General features: G+C 45.9%; 1 protein-coding gene across 1 annotated transcript in view; it reads right to left on the bottom strand.

Moving 5' to 3' along the window:
• Positions 1-24,408, bottom strand: part of SEMA3A (semaphorin 3A) — a 118,614-nt gene that overhangs the window by 1,325 nt on the left and 92,881 nt on the right. The window contains exons 7-16 of the mRNA XM_087722428.1: positions 19,463-19,605; positions 18,938-19,052; positions 18,759-18,828; positions 18,069-18,213; positions 15,395-15,614; positions 11,713-11,804; positions 10,019-10,060; positions 6,857-7,014; positions 4,566-4,633; positions 1,499-1,641 (exon numbers count right to left, since the gene is read on the bottom strand). Of these exons, the coding sequence (XP_087578554.1) occupies positions 1,499-1,641; positions 4,566-4,633; positions 6,857-7,014; positions 10,019-10,060; positions 11,713-11,804; positions 15,395-15,614; positions 18,069-18,213; positions 18,759-18,828; positions 18,938-19,052; positions 19,463-19,605 (1,196 nt within the window). The remainder of the gene's footprint in view (positions 1-1,498; positions 1,642-4,565; positions 4,634-6,856; positions 7,015-10,018; positions 10,061-11,712; positions 11,805-15,394; positions 15,615-18,068; positions 18,214-18,758; positions 18,829-18,937; positions 19,053-19,462; positions 19,606-24,408) is intronic.

The raw sequence follows: 24,408 nt of genomic DNA, 5'->3' as shown, positions 1-24,408 counted from the left end.
TGAGTGCAGTGTTAGAAACATTTTTTTCCCCATTTATTCTATACTTTCCGGACATGTTTAAACAATAAACAAACCAAGTTCATTAGTAACATCGCTGAGACGATGCTGTTCTACATAGCATACAGAATAAATGATCAGAAGGATTGAGCTACCTTAAGTAATCCATTGTTACAACATCCATCTTTAAGATGGAAAGGAACTTTGAAGAGAATAAAAGCACCCATGTCAAACTACAGACAAACAATCATTATAATAAATGGGTGCCTGTTCCTGCTCTCCTCCCTATTAAGTCAGAGGGGACCTCAAGATCAAAGCGATCAGTCCGAGAGACGTCATCTCCACGAGAAGGAAGATGGGCTTGGCTAGCAACCTCCTCCTCCAGGGTCCCCCAAATAGGGCAAATTCCTGGACGATGGACGTCAACTCCCAGAGTTTCCTACTGATCAGCGCTATTGTGGAGAATTCCTTTTCCTCCTCTCTCATCCTTTTATTAACAATGCATAAAAGAAACCCCCACAACACTATAAAAGAAGGGAGCGAAATGCTCAGAATTTTTGAAGTCCTCACATTGGGAAGCTGCTCACATTGCAAAACAGCCTTTCTCTTTCTTTGCATTCCCACTGCTCCATAAGCAAAGTTAAATTGGCAAGGAGACATGTCTACACATTTGAATTAAAGCAGCTACACTGTGTGTTTGAATTCATAATTTCATTCTGTTACGATTTATCAATAGAAAACATGTCATCAATGTTTTCCTTATGGTTCAGATCAAAATCGATGTTCTATGATCTGTGCTAATTGTTCCCAGCTCGATGGGATTTCATCTTGAGCCAACAGGGAACGGCTGTGGCTGATGGGAGCATTGCCCAACACATGAGGAGGATACAGAAAGACGGTCTATTTTTTCCCCACGCTTTAAAAAAACGAATCACTTTGGGAATCTTAGAGAATGCGTAGCTATTGCCAAGCAACGAATGAACTATGCATCCTTCGTTCAAAATATGGTTTTCTGCCTTGTATAATTATTTCCTTTCTTCTCCCTTCTCCTCCTTCCCCAGCTCAGGTGAAGCTGTCTAGCCTGCATGGAAGAGGGGCTTCCTCGCTTACAAGGGAGGTGGTGGTGATGATGGCAGCTCCCAGGCTACTCTGCCCTCTTCTTTCTCACCAACCCCCCACCCTGGAAACACGTAAAGCCCGACCGTATTCCGTGGGTAACCATTCTGTGGGGACTGTGGGGGGGGGTCACCAGAGACAGGGGCTCAGGGGATTCCCGGCAGAGCCTCCTTTCTCAGTGAAACTTGAAACTTTCCCCGGGGCCTTGAAATGGAACCAATGAGTAGGTTTTATTGTTGCCCTCACAGGAGGCAAAAGACAGGCTGGTCTCAGGCTGAACGGAAGTTCCCAGGGGGAGATCGCAATGCGATAAGTGAGGAGGAGGAGGATGATGATGGCCGTCGGGACGGAGGGGCCGAGGGACACCTGGGGCACAAGCCCTTACCTCTTCCTTCCTCTCCTCGTTTGGCTTCTGGAACTGCCAGTAGACCAGGGCACGCTGGGACTTTGGGCTGCACTCCAGGAAAGTGCTGCTGTTCTCCACGCCGTAGATGATCTTCTCCTCCAGCCCACTCCCGCTCGGGTTGCCTGCAGGGAGCCGTAAAGGGGGGGGAGGCATCGTTTAGGCCTGGCTGCAAGAGGGCCGCCTGCATTCACCCTCTGGAGCCCTCTGGGCGGGGGAAGGGGCCCCTCTCACCCGGGGGACACGGTTGGGGAACAAGGGCAAAGGCAGCTCTTCCGAAGCAGCGATGCTTGGGGAATTGTCACAATTGCGCACATAAGTGAGCTTGTGGGCACATTTCTTCTTTAAAAATAAAACTCAGCTCCTGGTGACATCATAGAAAAAACCCGGAGGCCATTGGCCTTTTCCAGGGATGCTTTCCAATTCCTGTCCTAGGAGCTGACTGGATGCCACGGAGGTTGCCACCAAATGAAATCCAGGATTTATGTTCCTTTCCTCATCTCTGGAATAACATAAATCTGGGGTTTATGCTGCTCTCGCCAGCCCTGGGCTGCCACAGCTGCAAACGGAGGCTGTTTGTAGAAGCAGCAATCTCGGTTGCTACCCATCCAAACCAACGAAGAGGGGCCTGCGAGGCCAGGATCCGGGATCAGCTCTAAGCAACCAGTTTAGGTTGCTCTGGCAAGTGGACATCTGGGTTCTGCCGTAGGGCAGGTGGGGCTCCAGAATTAATTTGACCGGGTCCTGCGCAACCAGCACTCGCCTCATCCTTAAGATTACAGGCTTAACGTTCCTCTGAAGGGAGGCTCAACTTGCTTTCCAAGTGTGGAGTGAACATCCTTTGGAAACAGGGCTGGTCCTGTGCTGCATAAGGACGGAGAGCCTGTGTTACTTCCATGGCCCCCGGGGACATTGTGGAGCTCCCGCTGCTTCTGCCAACATGCTTTTCATGGCTGAACTTCCACCTGTTCTTATTTCCAAGGACCACTGAATCCCTTTGTCCCCCATTGCTCCATCTCCCCATGCCCCCCCCAAGGCCTGGACCACCTGTGGGAGGAGAGCAGCCCAAGGTAGGTGGAAGTCAGAAGGTGCCCTGTAGGGTCTTTTCAGACCAGGAGACTCTCCCTCTTCTTACTAGATGGCAGGAGCTCCAGCTTCCACCCCGGAGGGGCTACAGCCGAAAGCCCTCTGCACCCAGGGAAGGGCTGGAAGCTGAAGGCGTCTAGCAAGACGTGTGAGTTGGCAAAGAGGCTCCTTCAGGAGAATTCTCCTCTCATGGAACAGCCCCAAAGTAACAGGGGCAAGTGAGGCCATTGAGCTGAGCAGGACATTCCTTCTGCTTCACCCCCCGTTTCTTCTTCAGCCTCTCCCCGGTTACTTAGTCGGTCCTGATAGGGATGGCAACCCTGCCCTTCCAAGCCTCCCCCCGAACTCTCCCCACCTGCCCCCTTGCAAGAGGCGCTTGGTCAAAGAGGAGACAAAGCCACAGGCGAGGCCAGCCCCATTGCCTGCCCTCGGAAGGCGGAGGAAGGAGAGCCGTGGACAAGCAGCAGAATCTACGCCGGCCGTTTCCTGCCAGCTCAGGAGCCCACGTGGGTCGTGTTTATCTCAGCCACGGGGAGGAGCCCAGAGCCGGCCTATTTCTGCAGTTTTGGGAAGGCCATTTTGGAAGAGCACGGAGGACCCTTCCCGTTCCTCTCTTGCGGCCGCCACCCATCCTCCCTCGGCACCTGGAAGCCTCTGCAGAGACTCCAATCGCTTGGCGTGCCTGACTCTGCATGGGCCGAGACTGTTTTCCTGTGACGATTTCTCTTTGGTTGCAGCCGGGTTCGCCAGGCACATTGGTGGAGGCATATAAATGAAATAAATAAATGAAAATCCCAAGATAAAAGAGTCAACCTGTGAACTGCTTCTGGGGCTTCCGCGGAGGGCAGCCCTCCTGCTTGGAGGCCGTGGCAGTGCCTGGGTCCCCTATTGCCCTCCCTAATGGGGGTCTCCTGGGGGCATTCGGGGGGGGGGGTTGAGAGCTTGGCAGTCAGAACCTTTTCAGCCCTTCTGTTCTGCCGGTGAAAGAGAGGCTGCCTCCTGCAGGGAAACCCACTGCCAGGGCTGCCTGTTGGCCGAGGGCCCCTTTGGCAGACAAAGCCTGTGTGTTGCACTGCCGTCCCCAGAAGGAAGCCAGCAAGCAGGCCGGTTGCTTCCACGCTGATGACAGACTAATCAGGCCCATCACCCTCTCGGAGCCCAAGTAGGGAAACCCTGAGGGAAGGAAGCGGCTAAGCCAAGAACAGACAGTGGGGAAGGCAGCCATTCAGATCTCCTCACTCTTTCTTACAGGATGCGAGAGGAATGACTTTCCTTTTTTGTTTTTAAAGGATTGTGTGGAGCAAAACTGATCCATTGGAGAGAGATTGGGGGGCAGGAGGGGGGGCTTGGAAATTACCAAGGGGGAAAAAGAGCTGAAAGGAAGAATTAGACGGAGTGATGTTGAAAGGCAGCTGGCAATCGACCTTCTGAATCTTGGGCCAGAAGGATCCTTCTGTTTCCGGCTGCTGCAATAGCCCTTTCATCAATATTTTTGCTAGCAGCCTTCTTATCTGCCTATCTGCCCATTTGCAGGTTTTCTGCAAGCTTCTGCACGATTCTCTGCTCCCCGAAACTCAAGTAGAGGCCCTGGGATGGATCAGCAAAACGTGGCAATGGCTTTCTTTGTCCAGCAGAGGGGGCTGCTGCCTTTTGCAGGCTTCCTTCTGAACTGGAAGGTAAAGATTTGAGGGGGGGGGGAGAGATATACCAGGGAGCCTCTCTTATGTCGGGATATCCTCAGGTATCAGCAGGTCCATAGCACGGCAGGTAACCATCATAGGCACATACAGGTGAAAAGAAATCAAGTTGGGTGGATTTTCATCAAGCTAAAATGCAAAGGATTTGGGGATGGGCGTCATTTCCCGCCTATACATTTCCAGGAGACAGAAGTCAGGTGTCCCATCGGCTCTTTGGCTCCTGCCTTGTCCGGTCTTGTCTGTTGACCTAACAAACTCTAACTCACCGGGATGTTGGAGGTCTGAGCAGTGAGTGAGAGGGTCTCCATTCCGGATGTCCTGTCTTCTGGTGCGCCTACAGGAATCAGTGAGAGAGAGGAAAAAACCATATTGTTTCATCACGTTCATTGCATTTTTAAAAATGAAATTAATATTCTAGACTCTCTCTCTTCCAAAACGCAAACTGGTCACAGAATGGAGGCTTAATCGCCCACTGAATGTGTCAAGATATTAAATCAAAGTACACATTCAGGAATCTGATCCAATGCCAAAAAATGGAAGAATGAATTCATCAACATTTGGGAAAAAGATATTATAAATAATTATCAGTCAGGGCTGTGCTTAAAAACCAAGGCTTCTGATCCATTATTTCTGGGAATATTCTAGCCAATTTGTGATAAGCAAAATGCTTATCACAAGTTCCAGATTGATTTGTAGACAGTTGGATCAATAAGGGCGGAATTCGCACATTCAGTGTAACTTTTATAAACGCACAAATAAATCTACAGAGCCTCTTCTTGCTTCTGGAAATAAGACCAGCCAAGCTTTTCCTAACTCAAGTAATTTGACTTTCTCGCTAAAGGAAACTCCACTCATGAGTTCTAATGTCTCCTCTCTGCACTACTGTTCTTGTTATTCTCTTCCCTCTGAACGTCTGAAGGAGGAAGCTTTTTCAGTCTTGGGGGGAGGGGTCTTTATTTGGTTTGCACCCCACCTTTCTTCTCTGGCAAGCATTCTCACAAGAGGATCTAATCCAAGAGAGGCTGAACCAGGCGGCCACCTTCCCCTCCTCCTCCTCCTCCAATCACTCCCATTTTAGGACCTATGAACAGAAGTAGATTTTAAGCATACGGATCGCCTCCATCAAAAATTAATGGACGCTTATCCTGTTTCCCCGAAAATAAACCCTCCCCGAAACTATGGCCACACAGCAGCAGCCATGAGGTGACCAAGCTCGCCACTTCCTGCACCTTAAAAATAATAAGACCTCTCCAAAAATAAGGCCAAGCGCTTATTTCAGGGGTCAAAAGAAACATGGTATTTAAGAACTGTCCCGTCACGGAAGAGGAGTTGTCTAATAGAGATTTCTTTGGGCTTTTCTGAAACTCTAAGCGCACAATTTGAGATAATTCTTTGCAAAACCTTTCTCTGTTAAAAGAGACGATTGGGAACATAGGTAGCCCTGAGCACAATGAGGACCTACAAGAGGCTTAATAATTGTTTTGTTTGGAAACATCGTATGCTATTACCATTTTTAAAAAAGGATGTTGCAAAAATGTGTTTTTTAAAAAAACCAAACTCTGTTCCTGGGAACTGTTGTGTTCCTACGGCAAAAGCCCAGAGACCCAAGACCCCTATCCAGTCCCTAGAAGTGGAGTTTTTAGGAAAAGAGGAGAAAACAAGGATGTTGCTGGAAGCCGAAGAAGAAAGAAAGGAGAAGAGAAGGGAGACGGAATAAATGAGGAGGCAGCCAAAGGGAGGGGAGGGAAGAGAGGTTGAAGAGGTGGCCGCGGTGGAACTGAAAAACCCTGAAATCGTGTCCAACGTCAAAGACCAGGAAAAAAGGGGGCGCAGCCCAGGAATTCCTCCCCTTTTATTCTGGAAAGCTTAACAGAGGTCAGAAAGAACATTTTGTCCCACTGTTTTAAATGGAACTGGAACATTAATTGGTCTGGAAAATATTGACCAACACTCAAACCCCCCCCCCCCAATGAGGACTAGGCCAGGCCCAACAGAGGCGAAAGGAAAGAGAGGCTTGCAATTTAATGAGCCAATACAGGCAAAGTCAGCAGGACCTCCATGGTTTCCCCCTTTGCTGCTTTTTAATTGCTTCCATAAACAACAAACCCCTCGCCCTAAAAGCCCCAAAGAGCCAGTTAAGGAGGGTCCAAGGATGTGGCCAAGGGCCTTTGTGGGGGGGAAAATACGCCTGATGTGGAATTTCCACGTTGGCGCATCCCAGGGCAAGTGTGGCTGTGGAGGGGCCGGTCCACAAGAGTTTGCCTCCCCTCCATGGATATATAAAAGCGGTTGTGTGTTTCTTTCAATCCACCTCGCCCAGTTGACATCTAGGCCAGGCAATGGCGCCTCTGGAGGAAATGAACCACCCGATATTGGCACTAAAACAAACAGAGGACGAACTGAAACCGTGGGCATTTCTGGAAGCCGGTTGCCACATTGGTGTCCTCGGCGCAGTCCCAGCCCCACCAAAGCCGCCCCACGAGAGAGGGCTGCCTGTGGGGAAAGGGCCGAGGGAGCCCTGGTCAGCGGGTCAGAGAAGAGGGAAGCCTGGACTTGCCTCTTGGCAGTGGGGAAGTAGCGGGAGCAGGAAGCCCCATCCCAAGCGCAATAGGGGTCCCTGGCCAGGCAGCACTCCGCGCAGGCTTTCCCGTAGACGTCGCAGCGGTGCAGGGGCAGCTGGGAGACTCCAACCGCCGAGCCGATGTAGACTTGTTGCTGCAGGGTTGGGAAGAGAAGAAGGAAGCAACGGTCAACTACTCAGCGGGGCCCAGGGGTTGCGTTCAAGCTTTTGCAGGAGCAACTTCTTCTTCCGCCGTTGTAGGCAACACAAGCAACAATATTGTGGGACCTATGCAGCCCCCCCCTCACCAAAAGAGAAACTCCTAACTTTTCAATGGAAACGGAGCTCCGTGAGGAATCTCTTTGCTTGTTATTAGACGCAGCAAACAAGACAGTGGAGGACCTAGTTACAGATGTTCTACTCCACATGTTTATTTCTTCCCCACCAATCCATCCGTTTACACTTCCTCCTGCACGGTGCACCCAATAGCCTTTACTTCACTGTGAAGGGTGCATTTTCCCTCTCTTCAAATGCTGAAATCTTCCTTATTGGGCCTAATTTAACCCCTGACTGCCAGGAGAAGAGCGACTCTTTCAGCCGATGGATGGAAATTCATCCTTTTGCACACCACGAGATAATAAATTCATCACTTCCTCCTAAGAAAGTTCCCTCCTTCCCAGAAGAGGAAGAACGAGGCACCCGAGGCAGCGTTGAAGGGCCTGGAAACAGGAACCAGCCTGTTCCCAGAAGCCCCTTCGGTGCAAGCGTGTGAGAGGCCAGAAACCTGTCAGAGCGCATCACACACAACCGTGTGGCTAGACTGACGCTTTATAGCCCCCCCCCCCTTTGCACAAGTGACTTGGGCTTCCTTAGATGAAGGGCGCTTTAATGTTGGGGATTTGTTTGTCGGAGATGGGGAGGCCCCCCCCCTGATTGTAATCCCTCCTGAATACACCAAGAGAACTTTGATCGAAAATCCTTCCTTAAATGCCTGGCTTGTTATACATGGAATTGGCTCTTTTAAAAAAGAATGTGAAAATAATCAAAAGCAGAGCATGTGGGTATTCACACACACAGACGCACACTTGACACCTCGGCAAAGTTTTCAGAATAGTTTTTTCTCACAATAGCACATTCTTCTTTTAAATATCTCTCTCTCTCTCTCTCTCTCTCTCTCTCTCTCTCCCCCCCCCTCTCTCTCTGTCTCCCTCTTTTTCTACAGTGGAAGAAATTCCAGACAAAATACTTCATGTCAAATACATTCATTTTAGACAGGCTCTAATATTTAATGGGGTTTCCAGCATATTTATGTTCAATAAATCATAAATCATTATAATCAATGTCAATAAAACAAACACAAACTTGCTTTTAAAAATTTAACATAAAAAATAAAGGATTTGTGATAAGGTTGGAAAGGATTCTGAGCAGGAGGCCTTCTGCTTTGCCTGCCAAATATCCCGGGATAAATCTCCAGCAAGGAACATTCTACTCCCAACCGTTGAGGAATCCTCTCCTGCAGCAAGTCAGAAACAACGATCTTTTGGTGGTGACACAGAAAGTGACCCCTCAAAGGCCACCTCAAGAACTTAACTTGCCTTCTTGCAACACCCCACATGGTGAAAATGTGTTTGGTGTTCTTGAAAAAGTTAAGCAGTGTTTATGGCCCACCAGCAGCCAGCAGAGCTGGCACCAGATTCGGACAGTGGGGAGGTTGGGGAGGAACCTGGGCCAGTCCTGGAGTCTGGGGAAGGCTCTGATGAGGGCTCTATGTCGGAGGCAGAGGGGGGGCCAGGGTCCATCCGACAGTTAACAGCTGCCTTCGGACATCAGAGGCAGAAGAACAGCTGGAGCCTGTTCCCAGTGTGCTCATGCGCAGAGTTGCCAGACGAAGGGAACAGCTAAAGAACAGGGGTCGACTTGGGAGTAAGGCCACAGGTGGATGGTGAATGGCCCCTCCCAGAGGAAATAAAAGAGGAGCGAAAGGGGAGTGGAGTTTGCAGGAGACAATTAGTTCGCTTAATTGGTTCGGCCTCTCCGAGACTCCTTGCCAAGTTTTGCAGATCTTGGCAAAAGCCAGATGAGGTCTGTGACTGTAAATCTTCCCTTGAAAGACTTTGCTGGATGTGAATGAGCAGAAATCACAGTAAACTAATAAAAGGGGTTTTTCTTGGGGCCAGGAGTTTGCTTCATGTTCTTGGGAAGCCTCGGTCAGAACAAGCAGAATAACACAATTGGAAGGGACCCTGGAGGTCTTCTAGTCCAACCCCTTGCTCAGACAGGAGACCCCATACCATTTCAGACAAATAGCTGTCCAACCTCTTCTTTAAATTCTCCAGAGATGGAGCACTTGCAACCTCTGAAGACCATTCCCCTGATGGATTCTTCTCACTCTCTGGAAAGGCCTCCTTAGTTGCTTCTCTCTTCTCTCACCTGCGTTGAGAAGCAAGAGCACGGGGAGATTCTGAAAAGGTCCTCTGGCCTCAAAGGTTGGACGTCCAATAGGTTCTGCTGCAGGGGGGGGGCGGTGTTTCTGGCTGGCTTTACTGCCGGTTCGCTTGGATGCGCGGATGCACAATTCAATTAAAATTCTTCTGAGCATGCGCAGAGCTCAAAAACAAGATGACAACAGTGGCAACCGGGGAACCGGGTTGGGGGCGTGGCAGGCCTGAGTCGCGGCCGGTTCCAGCAACCTAGGCCGCCGTACTGCTACCGGTTTGGCCAAATGGGCTGAACCAATAGGAAACCACCTCTGGTTGGGCTGGGCTGGGCTCTCCCACTTCCTGACCTGAGTGCCCTGGACTTTACCGAAAGCGAGTTAGTCAGAGGGAGCTGAGAAAAAAGGGCCCGATTTCAGCTGAAGGGCTGTAAGGTCTGACCAGGACTGGGAAATACCCAAACAGCCTGGGGGAAAAAAAGATGTCACTGCTTTAAAGTTAATGCCACCCTTAAAAGAGGGAGAAGGCCCGTTCTTTCACTTCGCTTTTAGGGACGCATAGAAAAGAACTTTGCATTTTCTTGCTTACAGGATTCCACCTGAGAGGTTATAAATGTTTATGAAGAGAAAACGGGGTGAAGCAGAATTCACACCTGGAAAGCCAAATGAAGCACTCCGAAAACTCAATAAATATTTAAGAATTTAGAGGTTCTGTTTACACTTACCTGCTTGGTGGAAATCTTCATGGCTGAGACAGGTGTGGCTTCCTGAAGCAGAAAAAGAAGAGTTAAAATCAAAGGGGATTTGAGGAGCTGCTCCACTTCATGGGATGCTACCTGGAGGCCTTAAAACATCTGCATCCCAGTTGTGGTTGCTATGGAGGCATTGAAAGGTTCCCGCGGGGCAATTCAGTGTATCATCTGAAGCTAGAGGGGGTCTTTTCAAAGCAGGCTGGCAGGTGTATCTCTGAGGCTTTCAAAGGCCCTGCAATGTTTTCAGGAATGTCTCCTGACGTGGGAATCCACCTGCCCAGCTCAGGGGTCCTGGGAGGAAGGGAACCACAGGGTTCATCAGATGGGGGCTTCCGGCAGGGCCCACCCCGTGGAGGAGGAGCTTCCTGCTTGAACTGAATCGGCTTCTACCCTTTCAGCCTTCCAGAAGCATGGAAAAGAGGGGCCTCCCAGAGGACCCCCGGGGAGGCATAAGGAGGCTGAGAGCCTCACGGCCACGATGGGAAGCAAAAGCAACCGACCAATAGACCAACAAGTCAATGCCCTCCCCAGGGTAACCCCCCCCCCTCTTCCTTTCTTTCTTCTCTCTGACTCAGCCGAAATAAGTTCCATCTTATCAGGATTTATAAGCCTCTTGCAATGGCTGCTCCCTTCAATGCTACTGAAACTGGCAACAGAAAAATGTGGACCAGGAGGAGGAGGAGGAGGAGGAAGGCTCAGGGCCACTAATTTCAGGTAGAAATGCAGTGTTGAAATTTCGGTGCAAGTCCAAGTATTAAAACTACTTAAGTTCTTTAATTCCCTAATAGCACTGGGACTTAGACTGATACACTGCATCAGACGTCTCTGCAGCCCTCTCTGAGCTGTTTACAGAGTCAGCCTCTCTCCCCCCCCCCAAAAAAAACAATCTAGGTCCTCATTTCACCAACCTCAGAAGGTCGGAAGGCTGAGCCAACCTTGAGCCGGTCAGGATCGAACTGCTGGCAGTGGGCAGTGAGTCAGCCTGCAATGCTGCATCCCCACTACTGGGCCGCCAGGGCTGGCATCTCCTATTGCCTCTGCCCTGCTCCTTCTGGTAGTTGAGGATTATTGGCAGCAGCTCTGAGGCTTCCGTGTGACTCTTTGGCAGCCGGGTATTTGGGGGTTGAAGCTGGGGAACGGGTGGGAGCCCCCCACAGCTCCCCTCAGGAGCCAGGCTCTGCCACAGGGGCTGGAGGGGGGTTTTCTGATTTTAAAGTAACTCCTGACTAGATGCTAACTGAAGTCAGCTTGGCTCAGGGAAGGAAGCAGGAAAGTACTGTATCATTTGCATAAAATTAAATTTAAACTAATTTAATATTTAAAAAAAACATTTAACCAACTTAGATTAAACTGCATCACAGAAAGACTTTATTGTCCCCCTTTCCTTGCCACATCTTCCCAAGGAGCCTGGACCACTTTATATAAATAAATAAGGGTCTCAGTAATCAACAGCATTCAAACTGGGACTCTCAATTGCTCTGCCATCTGAAAAACAGGCCCTTTGCTGCCCCCCCTTGCCTTAACACCGCTGGCCGATGGGCGGGATAAATTCTGTATATTGTTTTGGGGAGTGAAAGGATAGGCAACGAGGCCTTCAAATGTGTGGGCAGAATGCAGGGCTGGCAACACACGGAAGCAGCCCCCGAGCCCCCCGTAATCCCCCTCACCCGAAAGACGGTGATCTCCTCCAGCAACACTTCCTCCAGATCATGCCAGGTTTCCTTCGGGATAGAGACCACCTTCAAAACAGTCCCAATATCTGAAAGAAAGAAATGAATATTTTTGTTTAAATAGGATAAGTTTTTTTTTAAATTCAATTGTTTTCACATTATAATTAGTATCTTTCAGAAAATGCAGCCATAAATTTCAGTTTAGTAGTTTGATCCTACTTGGCTCAAGGTCGACTCAGCCTTCCGTCCTTCCAAGGCTGGTAAAATGAGGACCCAGATTGCTGGGGGGTGGGGTGGGAAGAGACTGTAAACCGCTTAGGGAAGGAAGGCTGTAGAAGCTCTGTGAAGCGGTATATAAGTCTGAGGGCTGTTGCTATTCCTATTTACACTTCAGGCTTGATTCAGAAGGCACATTTGCTTCCAAAGGGATCCCAAAGTTCTCAAGCGTTTTAGAAGAGGAATTACGATGAAATATTTGGATTATAAAACCCCCAGGATCTGAAAGCCCTGAGCCCTTTTCAGCCACCAGGAAGGGAACAGGACAAGAAGCCCCTTCCAATGAAACACCAGCGGCCACAAATGGGAATTAGGCTCATGTTTTATTATTCATTATATCAACTCTAACATTTTAATTGCTGTGTTGAAATTCAAGGGAAGACACTATCGTGAACATTGCTGTGGACCGTAGGGAGGGAGCTAACAGCATCTTTTCACAATTTTTTGAATTGTGAGGTTATTTTTTTTAATTGGAGTTTTGTAATTGGTCTAAGCTGGTGGTATCACTTTAACCCCGATAGACTTCCCACCATGTTGTAGTGACTATAAAGTTCTTGGCAGGAATTGTGTGCCAAAAGAGACCCCAACGAATGGGGCAATTTTGTCAGAGTCATATAAAAGCTTGTGGGAAGAACAGAGTCAACAGACCAAGGAATCCTTTAGCATGATTTGTTGGAAAAAGTATCCAATAGAAGTTTCGGATGAATCAAATATCCACATAACACGGACTAGATTGCAATTAGCAAGTGATCTAAAGCATTTAAGAACATTTAATGACTTCTTCCAAAGTATCTCAAAAGAGGACGGTGGGAATTCTCTGAAAGCAGTAACTGACATCTAATTAACCATCACTCCTCTTAAGATACAACAGATATAATGCATATGGTGTATAACATTTGCTGAATGCCATCCCCGGGTTGTGTGATAGCACAAAATATGAACAATGCTTAGGTAAAAGGTTTTTTTATTTATTTACTAAATTAGGATTTAAAAAACAACAACATAGCATTCCAGCATAGACATCTGTTCAATCTGCTGGAATCAGAAATGAAAAGATAATCGGTTTTCTGAAACAAAGGAGCAGCAGGGAAAGAAGGCTCTTCTTATACTTTCAAAACATTTTCCGATAGCAGAAGAGGATAAAGTTGGAAAGTGTTCATGCATATTCTAAGGAAATTCCGTGATGATTCCTTTATAACGTCGGTGAGGTCCAAATTACAACACGTTACATATTAGAACCCCAGGCATCTGAAATGAAACTTTATCTCCCTTCAGGATCGGCTTCTCCAGCTGAGTAATTTTTCAAGCAGTTTCACACCACTGAATCGGTCCTTTCTGTTCAGGTCAGAAAGCTTTGGGTGCATAACTTAATTTACAAGACAGACATTGTGTTATGAATGTCCGTGGACTGACAGATGGACTCAGACTGAGCTAAATGATCTTTCTTTACTTCCCCATTAAGTTACACGTGCAGACTGAGGTAATAAAAGATACATTTGCTGGAGAAGATGAAATGAACATTTGTTCGTGTAAGAGTTCATTTTAGCCTATTAATTTAGTCCGTAATTCTAAACCCAAATACCTAAGAGCACAAGGGCACCAACTTCAATATAAGAAAATGAATGGAACGGAACAGAATATTCTTTCTAGGCCAAGTGTCAGGCCTGCAGCCATCTTTTCTTTTGGATCTCTGGCCTGCCACACTTTCTATTATTCTACCATGCAATTTCTATGGTGGGAAAATGGGAGGGGAGATTGTACGGAGTGAGATGATATGTAGCCATAACAACATTCTTTCCAGAAAGCCAAGGTCATCCTTTGTCTCCTCTGCACCTGACTGGAACTGGATGGGTGGAAGCTGCCAGCATGGCAGTGGGAGATTGGACCATGGGAAGGACTTGTGGACGTGGGGGAAGGATCTTGAACTTTCAACTGGGTGGGAGAAACCATGAAGCTTTCAGATTCAGGGTTTTCCCAGATGCGCCAACAAGGCTCCCTTCATCAATTGGAACTTTGAGCAATCCTTTGCCTCGGACTCTGATTTAATTTTGGAGGCCATTTGGGACCCTGACACCAAGTGTGACTGGACACACTAGGAATTTGTCTCTGGTGCAGAAGCTCTCAGAGTACATACAAACAACAAAGTGTTAAATCATAGTTAAAATAGTTGATCTGTGTGGTCAGCATTTATTATGAAATCCTGATTTCGTTATGTAGTTGACCAATCAATTTCCCCCATAGCAGCCCTGGAGGGCAAGACTCCTGGCCAGCCCCCGGGATCAAATGAGATCGGCCTCCATGCAAATCCTAGCCACGCTGTGGCATTTCACTGCCACCAAAGGAGAAAAGCGGCCACCGATTTCCCTGGCTCGAAAGGCCCCCATGGAATCCCAGGGGCGGAAGGGAGCTTGGGGGCCTCCCAGGACAAGCAACCAATTGATCCCGACAGCAAAATCCAATTGACCTGATTCCATTCATTTCTTTGAACGGAACTGGAGCATGAAATGAAATCAGTTAAAACAATCCAAACGATTTGTACCCGTTTTCTGATCCACATCACCATACAAATGAAATTGCCCTAATGGACGTTTGATATTCATACATTTCCTACGTGTGTTTTCTCTGGGGAAAAAATGCTTTGTTTGTTGAAATGTTTGCTTAGTTCTCACGCTTTAGCACCCTTCTATTTTAATTAATTCATCACTCAAAGACCCCCACCCCCCACCCCAAAAGTGATCAGAGCATCCTAGACACTTTCAATGGTGTTTATTTATTCTGTTATTCGGGGGGGGGGGGGAATCATGTTTGATTAAATTCTTTTAAAAACCCACCGACACTCAAAGTTTATGGGACATTTGCTAGTTTTCCTCCTGTCGAACAAAGTTTTAAATCACAGCTTATCATTTATAACTTACAAACATATGTACCTATATTGTCCGATGTTTCCAATATATTATTGGAACAGAAAGAAGTCAGAAAGGACGTCGCTTATTAGAAGTGATAAAATTGTCCACATTTGTATTGCTCCTCTCGGTGGTAGGAGAAGATTAAAATGAGCAATAAAGCCGCTTCTTTTCAAATTGAAGAAAAGTCCTAAAATTCTCCTAACAATTTATCTAGTGTGGCTGTCAAGTGAAAACTGGGCCTGTTTCTTATTTCTTTCTTTTCTGGATTTATGTTTCAGCTTCCTTTAAGGATTTTTAAAAAATGGTATACACAGCACTCCCTCCTTCCATTTTAATGTAAGCGCACTCCAGCCCATTCTGGAAGGAAACAAATGGGATTGGTTTCACTTTCTGCTCCTCTGTCAATCAAAAAAACCCACCCTGGTTCTCCCTGGGGGTGTGGAGTTTCACTTCCTAGCAGGTTTGCCAAACAAGACAGGTGACTGAAGAAGCCTCACCTGTGCCGATGAACATGACATCGTACTGGCCGTCTTCTGCGTCTACCCGGTCCACCACGATTTGGGTGAACTGATAGTCCAAATCTGTCTTGATCATGATGGGCCGGTTGTTGATAGGGAACACAGGGTTGTACATGGCCGGGTGGCTTCTGGCGAAGGTGATGACTTCATCCGGTAGGTCCTTGGTTGAGTCAAAGCCTCCGAAAGTCTTGCTTGGACACTGGTGGGAAGAAGACCAGACCATCAGCAGGAACCGTGGGAGGAGGGGTGGGGGGTGGGGGGCTCCTATTTTGCTCTGCTGTTCTCTGCCAGGCCCTGCGGGGAAAGGCCTGCCTGGTGCAGCTACTCCAGGTGCCCGGGAAGTACAGGAAGGCTTTGCCAAGGCCTTCCCTAAGCAGCTTCCTCACTGTGGAGGCAAACCAGTTTGATTTAGTGTTTATGACTTATGTGATGGAAGTTAATCCAGTTTGGAGTTTTGATTGAATCAGTTTCAAACTAAATTACTTCGCTTGCTCCCTTTATGAATTCCAATGTGCCACTCTTGCCATGTGCTTGGCAACTTCTGAATTTCTAATGTATTTGTGCCACTTGAAAGGCAACACAGGATTAAATATGTTCTCCCCTTCTGCTCAATCGTGTCTGACTCCTGGAGGCCACTTGGACACGGTTTCCTTGACAAAAGAAACTTTTGGGAAACGGTTTGCCCTTCCTTCAGCCGAAAGAGAGTGATTAGCCCAAGGGCACCTGGCTGGCTTTGCAGCTAAGGCAGGACTAGAACTCCTGGCCTCCTGGTTTCCAGATCGATGCCTCAAACACTACACCAAACTTGGTCTCATAATGGAATAATAATCTTGGTCAATTCAGAAAAAATATAACTACAGACATGGACTTACTTCATTGGAAAGAAAGTTAATCATACACATATCAACCTATATACCACCCACAAATACATACCTTCCTAAGTTTTATTTATTTATTCCTTTACTCCTTTATTTATTTATTTCTTGTCATGTTTATGTAGTGTATTTCGGAGGTGGTGACCCTTTGAGAGCTGCATGCAACGGAATTTCATTTTAATGTATCCTGATCAATCTGTATTCAAAGTGACAATACAGTTTTTTCTAAATCTAAGTTCTTCTCAAGAAAAAAAAAAAACCCAGCAAGATAGAAGAGGCTAGCAAGCCAGTTCTGAGTGTTTTCTTAAATGTTGGGTATCGGTTCAGTGTTTATTTTAGCAACATTGCAATATTCCTCTCCATTGGTGGCTATCCAAGCTGAGAGAACTTCAGACCAAATGTGGTTAGAAACGCAGAGGGCCCCCCTTCCTTGGGAAACCCCGGTGCCCCATTTCGACACTTAAGCAACGGGAACAATGGCGGCTCCTTTTCCAGGGCCCAGCAGCCGTTCTCTGCTTAAGGGAATTCCACACTGCCCGTCCCTCAGGCAGGCCTGATTTTCTTCCAGACGGAGGGCAACACTGATTGCTTGCATTAATTAGATAATGATTAATCAGAGAATGTACATGAAATGGATTGAACAAGGAAAGTAATTCAGAAGTAGGTGGTGTTGACCCGGCACCCTCAGGAGCATGGGTGGATAATGTTCAATATTTTTTTCATTTGTTCAATGACCCGATTTTATAATTTAAATGACCCAGCTTCATAATTTACAAGCAAGCAGATGCTCATTAAGTGCTAAATTTATAATAAAAAGCACCATGGGACTTCCCAAAGTGGGCATGTTCTCCTCCAATGCCCAATGTGCAAAATAAAACCGTCTGGCTGATACCCGACCTCAGTTTCCGTGTTTACCACACCTGATGCAACTGTTCTGGATTCCTCTGTGGACTGACCGATGGGGTTGACGTGCAGCCTTTCTATCCTGCTGGCCAGTTCTCCAGCTGAGCTTAACTCTTTGCGCCTAGGTGCTCTGTCAAAATGGTTCCCCTATTCAATGACTTACGGAAGCCTGATGGTGAGCAAAGAATACCGTGGAACTTGGCTGTCTCCCACTGGGAAGCAGCTTTGTCTTGGACTTAGTAGGGAGACCACAACTAAGTGGTCTGGGAGGTAAAAACAACAAAAGCAGCAACCCAGAAGAATACAGTAGCAAATCACTTCCATATTGTTGCCAGGACAATTTCTGATTAACTCCATAAAGTACCCTATCCCAGTCACGCTCAGCTGCAAAAGAGGATCTGCCTTTAACTTTTTATATAGAGTCAAACTAAAACCTAAGTTGTCAGCTGTCTGTCACCTCATTCTGATGCACCTCAGGTGAGCATGGCACCCCTGGTGGAAGCCCAGCTACAGGCATTCCCATTTCACCTAAATTTCAGGCTGGTTTTCCATGAAGAAAATATATTTCCTGGAAAAGTTGGCCCTACAGCATTCTCGAAAGAAAGGGGTGGGGGGTCTGTTAAATGGGAGAGCAGCAAGAGTCTCACGGACCTTTTAAAAGGACATCTCTTATAGAAAATATATAATTTGTGGGATTATTACCTTCCAAAGGATATCACCATACCTTTAAGCAGAGGGCATCCTAAAGGCTATGATTTATTAAATAGGGGAGCAATTCCCCGCTTCCTTTTGTTTCAAGTTATTCCTGAGGTCCCAACTCAACATCAAGACCCCCTCCTGGCAGCCCCTGGTTCTCCAGTAGGAAGCGCACTTACGGTTCCCGGCCGAGGGTACGGCACCCTTCCTTGGTAGGGGACCCACTGGTAGTTGGGGCCATCTCTGTGAGCGTAGGGACCCAGGAACACCCGCCTCACGTCAGCCATGCTGTACATACAAACAGCCGAGCCCTTGAAGATATTGCTGGCATTGGGGAAAAGCAGAAGAAAAATGTTGAGGCATTTTCTTTTCTAAATTGAGAAGGTTTGAGGAATGTCCCTGTGATCCACGTGGAGAGAGCATTATCCCCATTTCTATCTGCCTGCTTGCTTCTATGCCTTTGGTCTCTGTCCCCCCCACCCCCTAGATTTCTTCTTCACTTTGGCCTGTGAGCCTTATGGCCCTCTTCCTGTATCGCTCTGAGTACATGGAAAGGTTGCTTTCAGGTTCAGCCACACAACCAATCGACCCCAGAAAGCTTCAAGAAGAGCCTTGGTGCTGCTTCTAGCCTACTGCATTCTCCCAACATCCCAAGCAACAGACAATGCGAAGTTTCTATGACCCAACATCTGTCTATGATTCATGAACCCTTTTGTACTGTCCACAATTCTTTTTATGACTTTTCATGAGAAAATGACAGTTCACGGGATTCTCCCAGTCCAAAGCTAAAGAAAATGTCTCCTTTTCTTCCAAGCCCCACCTGACAGAGAAGGCTTCTCAAAACAGAAGGAGGACAGCACACGCCATACCTGGAAGTGGTGAATACTGCATAGATGATTGGGTTTTTAGGATCTTTCGAGTTCATTAGAAACACATCCTCTGTCAACAAAAGGAAGAAAGAAAAGCAACTTAGGCCAATTCATAATGAAACATAGGCAGCAGCTGATCAGGGAATAAATCTGAATTCAGAACAGGTTCTGACACTTACGGAGTTCGTCGAAATGGGTGTCGATGCCATTAGGTCCCGGCACAGAACACATTAAGCGTGCTTTCAAAAAAGTTGTCCATTTGTTGACGAGGCTTCTGTGTCCACCAAAGTCATTCTATCAAATAAAAGTTTCACACCAGAATTTTAAGAGCCCCCTGGTTGTCTCAGCCCTGATTGCGACATCTAAAATTACAGTTGGAAGACTTGATTTCTGCCTGGCCCAATATCCATGTGGGGGGCTCTGTGCTGGAGGGACACTCCCAGAATAAGGGCAGGAAGAACCTCAGAGCACAAGTCACCGTGGAGCTTTTCATCCCAGGAATTCTCCGGGGGCTTTGCTACCATCAAGCCAAGAGGAGTAGAATTAATGCAGGGGTTGAACCAGGAGACCGTATGAATCGAATAAAGGAATGAACAAATAAATATTAAAGTAAATAAATATATTCATTATGGCCGTGAGATTTCAAAGGGTACTTTATTCCAGACCTGGGAGGTTTCTTTTTCTTCACCTGACATGATTTTTACCTTACAGATCTGTCCTATTCTGGCATGTGTGGCTTTCCCAGAATGCTCCCCATCGATTGCATTTTCTCGGAAGAAAAAATATATCTTGTCATCTTCTGGATTGTCGCTTTCAGGGATCAAATGAGCAGTAATAAACCTGGGATCTGTGAAGGAAACGCAAAGCACGTGGCATCAGGGGTTTTTACACAGGACCTCACTGTGGGATTTCTCAATCTCCGGTGAGGAGGCTTCTCACAACGGCTTTTCTCAAAAGCTCTAGAGTTTTCTGGAATTTACTGCTGCAGGCGTTCATGACTGGGGTCGCCTGGGCATTGCCGAGCTTCAGAGTTTAGAGGAGAAGTTTCTGTGGACCACTCTGCCTCTGAGGAAGATGCAGCTGATGAAACATCTGGAAATTTCTGCTCCAGAACTTGATTACCAAACTATAAAGCCCAGCACTAGGCACTAAAGCCCAACACCGCCCAACTTCCCGGAGTTTGTTTACTGCCCTGCAGATTTAGCTGTCACCACCATATCCTTGAACAATATTTCAACCACGGTTGATACAAATGACCTGGAAAGCAATGGGTGAAGTTTTCAGGACTATGCAATGCTTCACATTCAGTTCTAAAAATTGATCTTACATTTCCCTGGCCTAAGAGACAGCAAATACTGTAAGACAATTTCAAGTGTGTGGGAAAATAAACATTCTTTTTGAGGAGTTCACTTCTCATTAGCTCAATTTTAAGTCTGAGAAGAATCTGACTATGATTTAAGCAGTAAGGAATTGAGATGAAAAACTTCTATGTACACAAGATTTTTTTTTAAAAAAAGAGGATCTATTATAAATTGGACTGAATTCTCCTAGTAGGAATACAAATATGATTCTCATGTCTTTATATGGTTTTTTTCAAGTATGAATTATGGCATTCTTGATGGTCTCTGATCTTGGTTGTTTCCTTGCAGAGTTTTTGTTACCCAAGTAGGTAACATTTCAAGGGCTTTATAAAAGGTTTTTATAATGAGAACTACAGACTTAACACTTGGAAACTGCTTACGTGCAACAGAAGAAAATAAATGAAACACAGGATAGGTTGCAAAACCATCCTCCGTAGGTGTGTTTAATCACTTATGTGGGTTGCAAAGAATGAAGAGTCATTTACTTTTGAGCACCTCTGTATAGGATCGCATTATTAAGCAGATGTGCTCCTTAGCTCAGATCTGGCTTTTCTCTTGCACTTACAGAAAGTTATTGGCGCCAAATCTGTACTGAACGTTTTAGCCGGGAAGCTTTGTGGCCCCCCTTTTCCCTCTGAGGTCTCTTCTGTTTGATCTTGACGGGCTGTTGCATGTTCTAAGCAAAGTTGTGGCATGTGGTTTGTGGAAAAGATTGTTTTGTGCATTTTAGGGACTTTTAAGAACATTCTCCATCGTGAAAAGGGCTTAGTTGGTTGTTTATGGCCCAGTTTCTTTTGTACCCCTTTCACAAGATCACAAAAGCAATAGCCAGCTAAATAAAACCACAAAATCGAAATGTTATAAATAACATAAAACTTTAGTCATTACAACGTCAAATAAAAAAGTTAAATAAGGCTAAAATCAACAACATTTCTTTCTTTTTTCTGGACTTCTCTTTCATCAGGCCTCTCTGTTCCCTGCATGGCTAATCGGATTATTTGTGGGGATGGGAATCCCACTTCTGCTCTGTTTCCAGCAACTTTAATCTTGCTCTTGTTATGTCCTGTGTTTGTGTGTGTGTGTGTGATTTGTACAACAAGTTACGAAAGTAGGTTACAGCAGGAGTAAAAAGTCCCCTTTGACCTGCCAATTATACATCTGCCTTCATCAACCACACCAGACTGCAGAGAAGACAATTGATTTATACGTATTCAAAAAGGAACCACCACAATGAAACAATGTTAGAACTGCAGAGCTGGCAAACCTTTTCCCCTCCCGAGTTTCAATCTGCTAGAAACAATAAAGACGGTTTTTAAAAACAACACCAGCCCTTCTCCAATGTGACTGAGCCTGATCAAAGGAGGACGAAGCCACCAGTTGCTTTTAAGAGAAGAGGCTGCCTGGTTTTCTCAGCCCCAACCGGCCTCTGAACTCAGGGCAGAAGCTGGAAACAGACCTCCTCGGCTAACAACAACAACAACAACTACAAAGTGAGAGAAAGGAGCAGGACAGAAAAGGAAAGGCAAGCAGGACGTATCATTGTAGAGGTGATGATGATGATGATGATGATGGCTGATGATGAAGAATATGGTCTTCTGGCCAGCAGATGCCGCCTTTTCCTTCCTGGGGGTGGGCAGAATGTCCTCCTAGACTCCAATTCCCATCCTCCATAACCAGATAGGCCACGAAAGAGAAGGTCCCAGCAGTTTCTCGTCCAACATCAGTATCCTGTTGGCCTCTAAAGAAATTCTTTTTCTGTTGCAATGATTAAAGAAAAAGCAAACCAAATGCTCTTCTCAAAACTACGATGAGATCGATCTCCCTGTGAGAGATCAGCCTGGGGATCCCCCAAAACATTCCAATGAGGGAAAACTCTTTTACGCAAAGCGTCTGCCAGGAGGGGGAACTAAAACTTGTAGGTCACTACCGAAATAATTCAGATAATTCATTCTAAAATTATTAGCTCATGTTTTTTATATTACTTCAGTCCAATGGGGTGAATATTTAAGTGCTATAAAACAAATGTTGAAGTAATAAATCCAAATATCAACCTAAAAAGCACATTAATATATAGCTTGCATCTATTCTTGAACTAGTACAATATGAAACATCCAACTAAAATCAAAGATTGTCTCCAGGAAATGTGAAGTTGAAGGTTAATAGACCTTTAAAAGTTCACTTCAAAGAAAGCAAGGAATAGTGGTGTAAAATGAAATGCCATTTAGAGGCTCCCTGAGGGAAATAGAAGACAAGGTGCTGAGCGACCCCAAGACAAACAGAAAAGCCAACAGTTCAATCCTGACCTGATCCTCTGCCTACCTTTCCTTATGATCAGATCAAGTGGATCTTTGTTAAAACTTCTCCCCATTTCTCTTCAGAGTAATATGGCGATACTCTCGAGGCAAATACTTGAGGAAAATATTCCACTATTCAGGAGCTATTTTCAGATTTATTCTTGAGAAAAGTCCTACTGAATTAGAAATGGCAAAACACCAGAAACAGAACTAAGAAGACCATATTTGTTTGCTTGGAACGAACAGTTGTAGTTGTGAGGGGGAGTGTGCATAATGTACAATGAGCTGAGAATCCTTGCTAAATTTATAGCGAAGGGAGATTGTACGCATCTTCTAACGTCAGGTAAGCATCTTTTCTTTTGTTCTGTGCTTCTTATGAGAAAGGGGGGGGGGGAAATCGTCTTTCCCTGGAAAATTGACAAATGCAAAGCTCCACATTCAGAAAAGCCCATTAAGAGGAAAGAAAGGCGAAAATGTTGAGCTGTGGTATAATTAGCAGTTTCCAAGGCCTTTGTTCTTAAGGGGAAAACAATAGTTTTGATTCTCTGTAATGACTAATTATACGATGAAGTGAAAAAAATGAAGTGTGAAATTATATGTAATTCTCCAAGTAAATTAGATTCCTTACAAAACAGTCCTTCTCAGCTGCTTCTCAGCCTCTTTCATTTTAAGGAGACAATTTCCTTTTCTAGCCACGTAGAGATCAGGAATCCAAACAAGGAAGGAGCAAAGTGGAAACCTGAATTTGAACAGAGAACTTTAAAGAATTTGGCCGGTGCCAAGCTGATCTTGGCTGGACTTTTGCAGGCGATTTGGCTTCTATGCCCTGCTTTGGTGGTTCAGGTAATGTTTCTCAGTGGACACCACCGGACAAAAGCTCATTTGTCGTCTAAGAATTACTGGTGGACACACAATATGGAACAGGCGCCCCATACTAGAGAAGAGGGATCTGTCTTTGCCAACAAGCCATCACCCAGCACTGGCCTTTTTCCCCTTCACCTCTGCAGGCGATTATCGTGGCACGGAAAAAACAGGAACCCCCCAAAACAGACCAATAAGACAGGCACACAGAATTCAAAATTCAGAAACGCCAATAAAACGCAACTGTTAAATTTAAAATACAGAAAAAGAAAAGAAAATGATCTGAAACAATTAATAAGAAAAGGAGGCCGCCCAGCTTCTGCAAACACAAGCTATTTGCGGGAAACTTGGCAATCTTTGTAATGAGCCAGGGTGGCGCAGTATCGCAGGCTGGCTCACTGACCACAGCCAGCGGTTCGATCCTGACCGGCTCAAGGTCGACTAAGCCTTCCATCCTTCTGAGGTCAGTAAAATAAGGACCCAGATTGTTGGGAGAGCAAGAGGCTGACTCAGTAAACCGCTCAGAGAATGGCTGTTAAGCACATGGAGAGGCATGTAAATGCTATTGCTAATGGTCTGTCTGAGGTGCTAGAGAAGGAAGATTGCAATTTCTTGACTGAAAATGAAAAGGCTTGGAAAGTTCTGTTCACTTCTTCACCTGGGGGTTCAACTCTAAGTATTTGAAGTGCTTCTATCTACACCTGTCTTCACCCCAATTTTTTTACTTCTCAATGTTTCATTTTCGCCCGCCTCTCAGATGTATTTCCTTCCTGTTCCTTGCTGCCTTTTGAACGTTCAATACTTTGTAGACAAAGACAGCTACAAATCTGGGATCACATTGAATATATTTTTGTGGAGCTTATAATTAATTTTCACAGCTAGTGTAGACAAATTTGACACAAAATCTATTAAAGGAAGATTAAATCAACAGCACAGTAAAGTTTGAAATAAGCTCTGCCTGAATGATTTTGTTTTGCTTTTATTATTTTTTTACACTAACTTGTCATGTAACTGAAATTCATCACAGCATAGAAACAACAGTTGGCAGAAATGAGCACAAAAAATAATCTTCATTATCCTTTTTGGTATTCAGTGTTTTTGCATCAATTATGACAGCCCTGCTTGGTATTCATG

This window comes from Thamnophis sirtalis, unplaced genomic scaffold (genome assembly GCF_051295495.1).
Source record: "Thamnophis sirtalis isolate CommonGarterSnake01/CBP01778 unplaced genomic scaffold, rThaSir2_p1.2 scaffold_9, whole genome shotgun sequence".
In the NCBI taxonomy this organism is placed as follows: domain Eukaryota; kingdom Metazoa; phylum Chordata; class Lepidosauria; order Squamata; family Natricidae; genus Thamnophis; species Thamnophis sirtalis.
Note: the sequence above shows the minus strand (reverse complement) of the source record. Positions and strands in the feature narration are given on the sequence as shown.